Source organism: Helicoverpa armigera, chromosome 11, assembly GCF_030705265.1.
Source record: "Helicoverpa armigera isolate CAAS_96S chromosome 11, ASM3070526v1, whole genome shotgun sequence".
Lineage (NCBI taxonomy): Eukaryota > Metazoa > Arthropoda > Insecta > Lepidoptera > Noctuidae > Helicoverpa > Helicoverpa armigera.
Window position 1 is genome coordinate 12,148,231 of NC_087130.1, and position 13,947 is coordinate 12,162,177.

General features: G+C 36.3%; 1 protein-coding gene across 2 annotated transcripts; it reads left to right on the forward strand.

The window, feature by feature from the left end:
- Positions 1-9,371, forward strand: LOC135117525 (uncharacterized). Of its 2 annotated transcripts, none has more exons than XM_064036913.1 (5): positions 1-152; positions 1,787-1,852; positions 2,494-2,655; positions 4,920-5,085; positions 8,612-9,371. In XM_064036913.1, exons 3-5 carry the CDS (start codon positions 2,521-2,523, stop codon positions 8,695-8,697), a joined length of 387 nt encoding a protein of 128 aa, XP_063892983.1. In that variant the 5' UTR covers positions 1-152; positions 1,787-1,852; positions 2,494-2,520; the 3' UTR covers positions 8,698-9,371. The 2 variants fall into 2 exon arrangements, with proteins under 2 accessions (XP_063892983.1, XP_063892982.1); XM_064036912.1 differs by having other exon boundaries at positions 3-152; positions 2,506-2,655.
- The last annotated feature ends 4,576 nt before the right edge of the window (positions 9,372-13,947 follow it).

The following is a 13,947-nucleotide window of genomic DNA, read 5'->3' on the forward strand; positions in this document are numbered from 1 at the left end:
TCAGAGGAGCAGATGGGTGGTCCCCGTGAGATGCGCATCCACGTGCAGCGAGTGATCGCCATCCCCGCCCCACAACATGCCACCACCACCAGAGACCATGGGACCCTTCGCGCCTCCCACCACCACCACCACAAGGCCATGACCAGAACGAAGTAAGTCTCACTAAGGCCTTTTAACGTTACATTAGCGATGGTCCCACGTATGTCCGTTTAGTCCTCGATGATCTCAAGTCAAGACACTTTTCATAGTAAGCTCATTGAATTTAAGTATATGTTAATAGTAAATGGATTACAAATAAGGTATTATTTTGTTTAAAGAAAATCGTACTCGTTCAATGCGATTTACGCCAAATGTCGGGTAAATGTTTGTCCGGGTTTGGTGAAATTTGAGATGGCAGCCCTAGTCCCACGTCAATATTGTCTAGAGTAGGCATAGGTAAAATGACAAGTTACATTTACTAGGTTAAGCAAGGGCTGATAGTGAACGTGCCACGTTATTGCGCTCATAGCCCGCCTGGGTACCTTGTGATGGCATTATAAAACAATCAACTGAGCGTGCAGTCAGCGCGATTGATTGTATAACACGCCTGCCTACTAAATAAACAATGCCGACAAAATGTATCGTTAAAAAACTTTTATTACGCGGAAAGGTCACACAAGAGTGGTACTATGAATGTACGACATTGTACGTAGTTAAATTGAACTTACCTACGCAATGAAAATCTTCCTTTGCCATAATTTCCAAGGTAAGTACTAGACTAAGTACAGATTCAGTTGACAGTCTGTAGTAAAATAGGGTTGTTTAAATACGTCTTATTAAAATTGGCTCTTAGTAGTTGATAAACATACATTTTTAATGCATCTCAGGAATATTCATATATGTTGACACATTTAAATATTACACTTAGTAATAAAATGTATAGCTGTTAGTATAATTAAGGTCTTTATCGTCGTCTCAGCACGTACTACAAAACTTAAATATAACTTTAAGGCTGCGGTTAATACGCAATGCGTACATACATGCATGTATGATGATGATCACTCATTAAATTAACAGTTTTATAGAAGAAGTAACCAAACATAAATAGTTATATTTAACTTGTGGTTTAAAACGTGGTGGTCTCAATCTCAAGGCACCTTAATTCAATTTCGATAAACTAATTCCATATCACGTAGTCAGGTGTCGAAAAACTTTGTGAACATAAAACACTCCGTTAGCAAGCAATTTACAAGTTCAGGAACGAGTGTTGAGATGATGTTACACGGAAGCTTAAGTGTATCATTATGTATGTGTGGATGTGCTTCGATAATAGCACTTGCCAATAATATCGAATAATTTAAATAAATACACCAGTATCACGTTAAGAATCGTAATTATATGTAATAATAAACATGTCAGGTGTGCCAGGGCAGGCTCGTAACATCATAACTTCATAACTATATTAGAAAATGATTACAATACCCACTTACATACAAACTTAGTTTAACAAAGTTACATAAGCTCAAGAAAATAAGCCTTATTACTAGAATAATTCAATTTTAAACAGCAAAGAGCTGATTTCGAATTAACTGAAGGAATGCATAATATATTACGTGCATATACAAAAACTTAACGTAGAGATCAGTGAAGCGTTTTCTTAGCAGAGGTTAAAGAACTCGGCGACTGGGTATCGCGTGGCGCGGCCCATACGTGATTACATGCCTTTTTATACAAGGGTCCCTGCGATGAGTTTTGTTTCCCGTTTGAATACTTGTCAAAATAATAATCTGGTTTTTCTTCGTTCCAGCAACCCACCGTGCTCCACCAGTTTGTGCCTCAGTCTGCTCCTACGCAGGAACTCGAACAACCTGAGGTAGATCTCAAACATTTTATTGTTCAATTCTTCCTACTAGTCTATTCCATCACACATGCAGTTATTTTTATGATGACAAATGATAACATTGCTTCCCGATAATAAACAATGCGATACGGCAGTATAGATTAGTGATTAACGATGCCATTGCTCCTACGGTTAATTACCCATCGCTTACAGTACAATACCATAAACGCAGTCTGCAATGTATTCAAACGAATGTTTGCTATTGATTCATTTAGCTGTGAATGTCAAATAGCTTCTATAAACAAAATGAAGATTTCCGTTAACAGATCTTATTTCTTTGTGTGTACATACACAATTTGCACCAGCTTGATCTCCGAAATGTAAACAACTTATGAGTTCAATGGTTTCAATCGGAGTTGCTCTAACTGCGAATTATTTAGCTGTCACAATTTTTGACATAATGTTTATTCATTTAAACCGACATTCATTTTCTTACGGAAATACAATTAAATAATTCGTATGCAGGTATTCATCCTTATTTGGCTGGTCAAGATTTTTCTATCAACCTTACGCAAGATTACTTAACGATTAGAATAATTATCCTTTTCGTGTGCATCGGCACGCAATGATCTTGAGCGAGATTCCGTTAGAGATTGGAATGATTAAGAATGTAGTTGTATGTGCAGGTACAAAAGATCCCCATGGAGGGACCTGCGGTGCAGATGAACCTGCCGTGGAACCTGAGCCCCGAGGAGCTGCACATGATCCACCGCACGGCTGAGGACGCCGCCGCAAACCAACGTCGCGACCAACAGATCGACAATGACATGCAAGAGGTACGGTAATACTTTGGTAATCCGATGACATGTATATCACCGTCAGCTATGTAGGTATATACGAGATATAAGTACAGTACAATTTAAAACTGAGTTTCGATTTAAAGTAAGTTATAAATGCAAATTATTATATACCTATATTAAATATTTAATGAATACGGACACAGTTTGATAGTATTTTAATTATGAGGAAAAATAAGAGTCCCTTGGAGGATAACTTATATGTAGTTCATCCATATTTATTAATTAAATTATCCTTGAATTAAATGCGGTGAATGACGTGAAATATTTTTGTACTTTGGTATGTGACAAATAGCAGGAAGATAACGGAGGTGCATACTGTTCTAATTTTAATATTGAATATGTAATGCATACGAAATATACAGGAATCATCTTCTCTAAATTCGTGAAATAATTATATATTCATTTATGGCTGAAAGATATCTGGTGTTGCATTAATTGAGCTTATTGAATACTCGGAAGTATTGTACCATCTATTTCAGTTTGTAGCCGTATTGTGTCCAGCAGTTGTGTCTGACTAGCGAGGTGACAGTATCCTTTGTGCAAAATACAATTAGACGGTTCAATAGATCGGTTGCATACCTACATGCTGCGAACATGCAAAACAGCAGCTTTTGTATTGAATGCGGTAGAGACAATAGACAATCAAATATTTTTAGTACGTTCCCTGTTTATTTATTTGAGACAGTACCTAAAGTTGCGAGACCTATTCTCATTTTTGTCTTTACTCATAAAGTGTTATGTATAAACTTAGGTAAAGATTTGTAGTAAGTTTTACTCATGAAAAGTGTGAGGGGTTTGGCATTAAGATTAAATATTCATTCATGAAAGAGGTCGTTTAAAGTCACGTAGGTTAGTTAGACGAAGGTTTGATGTTCACATGAAGGACCAGATTTAATACAGAGGGTTTTATAAAATTAAAGTTAAGGCTTGCATGGAAAGTTTTGAAGGTGATACAAAGAAGAACTCTTTAACTGTTATTCTCTATGTGGTACACTAGCAAAATGTCACGATATAAATATTGTAAATACTTATGTACATAGGATGGACGGAGAGTATATGAGCCAAGATGACAGTCCCGTTACGAACCAGCAATCAATAGCGACAAAGGCCGAGTGCAGGAAATTAACACTATTGCCTGCTCCTGTAGACACTCGATCGGAATCGGAACGGAAAATACACACGTTTTCTCAGTATTTTAATATGAATAATGTAAATGGGAATCCTGGTTGTTCCCTTTATTTTATAGTTATACGCCTATGTTAGGCGTTTTACTAAGTTGCTTTGGTACTCATAACAAAATGTTTTGAAAAATGATCTGATGCATCAAATCTGCAAACATACGTATACCTATTAATGCCTTCTGATATTAAAATTACAGAATATAAAGTTAGGTAAAGTCAGGGCAAGACAAAAGATAACCATGTTTAATTTTAACCTGTTTGTTAAATCTAAGTAGACGAACACTTAAATATTCCCGGTTTTACATTAAGCGGATCCTTCCCGACTGCTCCCGTGGGATAAAGATGCTCTTATGTATTTGGTCATTTAATAATTTATATGAAGCAGCAATTTTGGCTTAAATAGGAGCGCTTTGGTTTATGGCTTCCGTCTTTTATCTTTCTTGGGAATTCGATTTTCGGTTCACGTGTTTTTACGTAGCAGGTTATTGCTTAAGACAACTATATATGTGTGGAGTTTTCTTACATTCCAACTACTATGATTCGATAAAAGTAAGCAACGGAGCGAATCTTTGAGTAAAGGATTTTCAATACAGAAGCATTTCTGCAAATAAAACTTGGGATTCGGAAGGTCGAGTCGGTATGAAAAATTTGTGCCATCTGGGACACGCTAGGCTTAAAGATTGCTTACTTTGTAACTGTATTTTGTGGACAGTAAAAAGTTTAACGTCTGACAAACCTTCATTTACTTTGAGTTTCAAATATTGCAAACAGTATATTTTCCATTACTTCAAAGTATGCAATTGACGTAGATGTTGGATGTGTACTTATAACAAGAAGAAAATTTATTTGAAAATAAATTCAATGATATTAAATTTACATGGATGTATAAACCTACCCATTAAAGGAGGAAATACTTTAGCAGCTAGCTCATGGCTTTAGCAAAAAATTCGAGTCTACCGAAAGGAAAAATGCAACCAGTCATTCAGTTCTTGAGTTAATTTCAACGTCGAGAAAATATAGAAATTTCGTCTAACTATTTATGTGTATGTTCTGTTGCAGGTGAAGACGATCGTGAAGACGCTGGCGGCGGCGGCGGAGGCGGAGGCGGAGGCGGAGGCGCGCGCGCAGGCGGAGGAGCAGGGCGAGGCGCGGCCCGAGATGGCGCCGCGCGCGCCGCGCACGCTGCTGCTGCCGCAGGACATGCCCTCTGACGAGAGGCCGCACTGTGAGCACACACCAACACTTACACCTTACTACAAAACTTAAACATCTATTTAACACTTGTCTAAAAGTGTGGCTACAAAATGGATCTTATTTCAACGTTATAATCATAATCTGTAATTTTAGACAAGTGTTCAACAGACGTTTAAAGTTTTTTATGGTACGACGGCTACACTTTAATGTCGTTCCCAAATATTCGATGTATCTGCAGCTTCCCTTACTAGAGACACAATTAGATATAAGGGCGTTGGGATAAAGTCGAACGATTTTTATTTGCGTGACCGACAAAATAGTCGTGGCCTTTGTTAGCGCTTTCCACTTCCGCCCGTTGCAATTGACTAACAAGCAAAATAAATATATACACCCTCCCGCTGTGAAGTGTCAGACTCTTACATCCATCTTGTTCCTTCGTAGGCCTTTTATGTAGGCACTATTGCCGTGGTAACTCTTTTCAACAATCCCGCAGAATATATATAAAACGATCCAAATGACCAGTTTTTGATCGATCAGACATTTCAGTTTATGTTCTTACATCCCTATTCACGACTCCACAGCATCTATGGCCGTTGAAATAAGGTTTACAAAAGTACAATAGCAACGAGGTGCTGGTTTGCTTACAGTGAGGCGTTAAGCCCAAAGGGCGCTTGAACACGCTCAAGTAACCCAAGAATTTGAAAACCTGTGGTTGACTGCCTCTTAATCCGTTTGTCGAGCGAACTTCGATCAGTGGGATTTGTGGGCTTTTGATGCGATTTTTAGTTCCGTTTCGGACGCTGGATTTGTAGATTCACAAAGGTATAGTAGTATTATGAGACTGCTTAATAGCTTTCTATACCTAGGATTTTTATTTAGTAAATAGAACAGCTGGATTTTGTATCTTATAAAAGTGAAAAGTAAAATTGCACTAGAGCGATATTTAAAGCAAACAATCATCGTCACTGGACTCGTGTAATTATGTACACGACAGTTAACGGGTGCCTGAACTTTTGAATATTACATGCAGTGAGTACACTGTCTGGCAAAATAATTCACGTAACATAGCACTATATTTTCATCACAATTTTGTAGTAGAATATAAAAGGGATCGGATGGAGATAGCTAAGTGTATTAGGTTGCCGTAGTTTATGAAAGACTGAAAAATTGGTTACTTTGTTACATTGCTTACCTAAGGTACAAGCTTTTTCTACTATTATAGGTGTATACAAATTGATTACAAAGAAAATTATTGCGAGTTACTTCGCCGTTCATGTGAAAATTAGGCAGTGTATATTAAAAACAATAAATAAAAACGGCATATCTAGTAAAATATGAATGTTTTAATTAATATTTAACAGAACAAAATAGTTTCAAAATAGTTTCAGCATGCAATGTTTTACGTAATAATATTTGCTTTAATGCATGATACCTGGAGCTAACACATAAGCTCTTCCAGGACTCGTGACAGGAGCTTCGCTGATAATTATAATCAATAGTATACGTGGAACTGGCCAGATTTCCTCCGACAGATACTTGGAATACCCTGTTACTAAAGCTGCCTGGGACTAGTTGTTGCGTTTCACGAGAACTTAAACACTATTCATTCGAACTTCAGCTCTATATCACGTCCATAACGAGTAAATTCATTTGCAACCATTAAAAGCTTTACTTTATTATTACGCGGAAAACGTCCTTTCATGTTATTGCAGTGAAATTTTATTGAATCTGCGTTCAGGGAAAGTTATATGTTTGTTGGAATTGGTAAATAAATGCAGATATGAATTTACAATATTGAATTAGTTTGTATAATTTGAAATGCTATTCGTTTGAAACCAAAATTCATTTAAATAACGATACATAAACGATGCACAAATTAATATCAAAAGTTTAATTAAATTAATTGTTAAAAACACAATCATGTTATCAAAGAAAAATAGTTTTACTAGAGAAAACTTGGTTGAATTGTCATTAATTTGCAGCTGTCATGTCTGGTAGTGAACAATGTCTGCAAAGTTATATTCTGCACAATTTGCTAAGCTTGTTAACATTCATTTAATATTGATGAAGCTGCAGCGACAAGATTAGGTTGTACTTATATAAACTGGATATGTTGAATACGGCGACTCTGTCTGTTTAGATAATGAAACAACATCTTTGAGTAACAAAGTGATCCAGTGACATGCCTAGAAGTCAATAAATAGATACATGCTGCAGTTAATTTAAATGTATAATACTGATAACTGCACAAATGAATTCCTCATAACACATATGTATTACGAGTAAACCAATCCAATAAATCTGATAGCACACTTATCTATTTTAGTGAGCAATAACATCACTTCGAACAAGTAGAATCATAGTGCTCATTCATCCAATGTTTCCTCAAACAAAATGAATGAATAGACACAATGTCTACCACAAAAACACATGAGTCACATCAGTTCTAATAAATCAGTGTCGCGTGTCTATGTAACGTAGTGGCAAACTTGTAGCTTTACCAACTTGTAATAGTTCAGGTGAACTTCTTATACGAACTGCCTTATAAACACTTACTCTTACCTATTTAAATCCATATAAAATATATTACCATAAATACCAGAATACATGGAGAAAGAAAAATGTTTCCATTGACATATTTACATGATGAAAATAAGGAAGTTTCAATAAATACAAATCTGATAAACATCATAATATGGAGCGGTGACAATACAGAACGGCACGTGTAAAGAGATTTTATAAACATTTTTATGCCACGTGTATCATAGAAGCAATCACGATCCGATGTTGTTTGAATTATATTTATTTAGAACGGCGCATGTTGACACTTAGCGTTTCGTGTTGATTAAGTATATCTTGTAATCTCCTTGTCGAGAGATTGCGGTCGTGAACTTTGTTAACAAGCATGGTTTTGTAAACGGAACGCGGATTGAGATCAGAAGAATTTAGCTACGTACAACGTTTCTCTGTACGATCAATGATTTGTAATTCTTACAGGATACCGACAGTTAATGTTTATTGTATTTTCCATTTAGAATTAGTCAGCGTAATCGCAGTAAGTGACGATATACGTCGTAGCAGTAGCGCAGTGTATTGGCATCGTCCATTGACGTCTTTGCACGTAATTTCTACAGTAATTGGGTTGTTGTTGCACTCACTAATTACTCATAATTGGTAATTAATACAGGTCAATAGCTGTTTACTGACCTAGATCGTCTTAACATGTGTTGCTCTTGATCTTGCCCTAATTTGGTTACAAGAGCGTAAAGAGAATAGGGCGTGCGTACATGATCGTTCAACGATATTAAGATAATAGAACTCATGCATGCGTGCGTGTCTAACGTCGTACCTAACTAGATTTTCACGAGACTTCAGTAAAAACTAATCCCAATAATAGCAGATTTTAAAGAGTCTAAGCTTTATGGTAACTTTTGTTTTAATCAGCCTATTATGGTGTTCGGGTAAAAAGGTGTATCCTTACTTTGAGAAGATACAATAGGTTTCTTATCGAAGCTTTAATGAATTTTGTAATTATGTATTATTTGTTGTGTTTTCAGACTTGCAGCCGCGCTCGGTGCGCAGCGTGGACGCGCTGGTGGCGCGCGAGAAGCGCGTGAAGCGCTGCGCGTGCAGCTGCGACTAGAGCGCCGCGCATGCGCTGTGCCGCACTAGCGCACAGCGGCTCTCTCCGTCCATTTTATATCTCCAATATTTTGTAACAGTTAATGAAACCTGTTAGTTAACATAATAACGGCTTGTCTCTAACATTTCTGTAAATAAAGTTGTTAATCCATGAGCTTCCGATGATGGTTTTTAATTACCTATCGCTGCATAAAGGTTGTATTTATGGGAAATTTTATGTTTGTTAAATAATTATAAATTTTATAGTTCGTTTGTTTCCTGTTTCGATGTACCTATGAGTTTCTATTATCGACTGTTCACGTCTTGAGAATGCAATATGTAAGGTATAATAATAGTTTTAACATTAGGTACGTATGTATAGGTACATATGTGCATGTTGTAATTGTGAGGGTAGGAGGAGGTCGGCGATGCAATATCCATCAGCAAGATTAATTCACAACCGCGAACACGCTCTGTTCAGCTTGTTGTAAATTGGTTTATGAGAAAATAACTCTGATTTGTTAAGATAAGAATATTTGCATTTGTCTGGGGTAATGGAAATGCATTTAGTTCTGGAGGAACTCTAAACCTTGTCTGCAAACCTTGCTCCTTAATTAACTTGTGGTGATATTGTAAAATTTAAATCAATCTTGTATTCTATTATTGTGATCCTAAATTAAATTTGTACTAGTTTTATTTGGCTGATGATTTTATTTGACACTTCGTGACTGACCCTAAACAAGGTATGAGATATAATTATATTCCATTAGTATTCTAATACTCAAAATAGAATATCGTGGTAAGTATATAACGTATAAAATTCTTCCTTAGGCGCATGAAAAATTTGCAACTTTTATTTTTGGAAATTTCTACCTTTCTATGTGTCTTCATCCACATGAAAACCTAAGTTGATATGATTAGTCGAATAGGTATGCACGTAAAGATAAAACACGTTGAGGAGTGACGTTGTCTGTGTGCTGGAGTGATAGGTCATCTTCGTGAGTAGTCGCGTCACCATATGAAAAGTTTCGCTATACATGTTTCAAAATTATCTACAGGTAATCTTATCGCTCATTTCATTACTCAGCTTGCAGACCGGTCGATTTTCATGGTAGCCATTAACCATGATGTCACGATTTCATCAAAACACTTGACAAGGCTTTAGTTCGCGACGCAGTAAGCGTTGTAATGTCACCTTGGATTTAGATAATGCATTACAATACATTTTAGCATAGTGTTCATGATGTTAAATGCAATTTTGGTTTGGAAATAATCAGCTGTGATTACGCACTACAGTTTTGACTAAACATAATCAATCAAAGTATAGGTATAGGCACAGCAAAGTTGGCAATGTAGAAAAGTTACTATTTAATTTTCTTACAAAAATGAATTTGGAATGAGATGGTTAAGACGGTTTCACAGATTGTTATATATATGGTTTAGCCTTTGCTTTACAAGGACAATTGTTGATCGATCTTACTCAGACATAATGTTACATATGCACGTACAGATACACGCAAGACTGAGGCAAACGCCGGAGATGCTCAGTCACCCATACATTGCGGCAACAGGCTTTGAGATCTGTATTGAGATTACACACACTGACTTCAATGTGCTATATAGATATCTATTTGTATCATACATAATTGGTAGTCCGAAATCAAACACAAGTTTGATGCCAAAATTGCCTATCGCAGTGAGTTAATTTTGGTTCTTTCAACTATTATGGACATTCAGCTTAAATTATCTCAACAAGTGAAACCAATATAAATTGTTCAGTAAAGTACACACATACTACCGATCGTACATTTAAATAACAAACGTTAATTATTGCTACTAAGTACACAAAACTGCCAATTTAATTGAATAGGCGCGCGGTTGTGGCTACCGACCACTAATGATTAAGTGGTTTGAGTTGAGCAGTCCAGAACTGCTGTCGGGATCAAACAGATTCCGATATCTCTAGCAGACTATGGGAATACTTCACCATGGGCAGGTCACTAAATATGACCTACTGAAATTGAAACAATCTTCAATAACTCAAAGTATGACCAAGTATTATATATCCTGCTTCTTCAAAGGTTTGACAGTTTAGTTTTAAGAAAGGTTGAGTTGGTTGAGTACCTCAAGTGATGATGTATGCTGAAACATGTGCGTACAACTTTTGTAGTTTTATCTAACCTGTCTCCAAATTAACAGCTTTGGCATTGTACTCTATCTTCTTTATCTATATATAAATATAAAATACCCGTTTTCCGTTGTCACGACATAACATGAAAACAGCTTGACCGATTTGGCTGACAATTAGAGGGAGGTAACTTAGACCGGAGAAGTTTTGTCACCATCCGCCAAAGGACGCGGGTGAAACCGCGGGCGAAAGCTATACTTATTAAATTCCGTACTTAAATGTTTCTTAAAATAGAAGCCTTTTAAAGCAGCACTTTATTAATCAAATAAAACGACAGCAGCTGGGGTAAAATAAATTATATTTCTCGAGGTTACGTACTAATTATATTCGTTACACAGTAACACAAGTTAAAATTACTCACTCACAATCCAATCACTAAACTGGAAAGGGGAATAGTTAATATTTCATAAACATCGCTAATTGCATTCATGTAATTTACGAGTTGTTATTAGTATACGGAAGTCACTTTCAGACATTCTACAGGAGGTAAAACATAAAATTTTCGAATTTTATTTCACCTTAACATATTGACATCGGCTAAACTATAGTCAGGTAATGTTCTCGAGGACTGTGCCTTGTTGTTATAAGTTAATATTATTAAAATGATGTACATACTGAGTATAAGTAAATTCATCAGAAACCCTGATATATAACTTATTAATAGTGTCAATAGTGATTTAAAACACCACAATTCTATGACATCTTTGGAAAATAAATAAACATTTATCGTTAGACATAGGAAAAACGTGACAACAGCCAGACTTCTGGCGAACTGTCTTATTTTGTCTGACAACACTCTGTGCACGATGGCTATGTAAAGCCCCGTGCCTATGAATATTAGCGGCCACCTGAACACACCACAGATCAACAAGTTGACGTGCTGCCGACTCAACATGTCGGCCACGATCACGCTGGTCCACGCCACACTTATGGGCACTGGTATCAGCCATGAACAAAACAAAACCCTGAACAAACTGTTATGGCTTATTTTCACTAAAACTATTATCAAACTGTTGTACATATGTTTTATAAAAAGAACACTAAAACTACAATAACAAAGTCTATATAAATCTGAAAACAAGTCAATACATATTCAACTGTCTTACTAATTATTATTTGTTCTCGGACTTCTACAAACTTAAATGTAAAAATAATTCGTTTTATAAACCTTGCAAAGATAACTGCATTAACATTTGGTTTCTATAATTTCTTCTCCACCGTGGCATCTTGATAGCTGCAACTATTGATATAATTAACTCTAGAGTGGTCATGACCAGTTCGATGATAACGAATATCTGAAATATTGGATATTCATTGTACAGTTCACTTTCCGGGTTTGTTATGTTTAGGGCACTGGTATCACTGATATTGGTAAACTGTCCTTCGGGGCACTAGTCGGTGATATCAATCCACTTTCATTGATCGGTGTGTCTGCAGTAGCTGCCGCGATGGTCGTCATCAGGTCCGCAACACCGCTGTCGGTGACAGGTGGTACACTTTCAGTCGACATTTTGACCACATGGATGTTTTACTATTTCAAACTTAGCACGTCTTATGTCGCGTCTTCACGTCAGTGTGATGTCCTGAAGGCAGCGGACAGACCGCTGGTTATAATGATACTGTAACGAGAAACGGGAAACAACAACTTACATAGGCAGATATTATTATTCATAGGTAAATGATACAACAAGCAATTGGAATTTGCGGTTAGCAGACGTCATAGCGGTGAACACAAAATACCCGAGTGCGACTTATATCCCGTCTTTATTATGTAGATTTAATTCATTTTCAAAACGCATATTTTTCACGGCAAAGTAATTTCAGTGTTTATGATATTTATTTGGAAGCAAGCACAGGAATAAAATATTTGCTCATGTTCGGAATTTAATATCGTACAAAGTTACCTTCAATATGGGAATATTAAATGCTATTTCATATTTATCACAACTAGGTTACTGAATATGCAATGTTAAAGCGTATATTAAAATATTACATTTTATTAAAATAAGCATATTTTTATTAAATTCTTTTCTTTAATATATTTGAGGAACGAACCTATTAAGATGTTCCCAAAATAATGACGTATGAGATGCACTAAGTTTGTGTGAAGGGAAACTTAGACATGTCTTAAATTAAGTCGTTTTTGAATAAGGTCGTTCTAATTGGAGTCTTTTGACTGCCGTAAATATTAATTACTTTAGATTTTGTTTCAGGGTATTTTAATAAGCTTATTTCTGAGAAAGAAGCTCATTGGGTAAACAGTAACAAAGGCCTTGAAAGTAGTTAATTTCTCCAAGAACACGCAAAAAGTGAGTGTTTTGTAACCGAAATAACCTCCAGTAAAACTTGGCACTTTTCCTTATGAATACCTCTAACTGCTCCAGATAAACATGGCTGGAAATTGCTCAGTGTGTAGGGTCCTTGCGAGAGCGGTGCGATCGATAGGTTTAAAATATGGGTCAAGCTCAGCGCGAGTCCTACGGTACAGTGCTCACCTGGGCCGCGGCACTGCACACTCCTGCTGACACTCACTGCACTCACGATACATTTGCTACGACAACTTTATTTTATTAGTCAATTCAACATCTTACTACACTATTGAAATATAGGTAAGATGACGGCGATGTTTAAAAATTTGTATGTAGTTTGGGTACTAGACTTACACGACCTGTCTTGGATTTAAATTATTTCAGTGATAGTTGTTAAATTATTTCTACTATAAACATAATATTAAGTCCAAAGATTTTTTCTAGGAACATTATGACAGCTAAGTTTAATTTGGCAGAAGGTAATGTGGTTTTCGCTGAAGAAAAACGTCACTTCTTTCACCCGAGGGGGTTGTAATAAGCGACAGAGGGATTATCTCGAGTGGGCGAGCACCTTCACGTTAACAGCGCGTTTGTACTCAGCTATGTGTAGAAACATCCAAAATTATAATCAAATACCTGAAGTATTTAGTATTTTATCTAAATGTTTGTTGATTGTTTATAGAATAAGTAGGTACATATGTAGGCATAGAGATGAGCTATTTATACTCTTGTTATTGTTCTGTAGAGATAATGAACCTATCAAGTATTGTTGAGT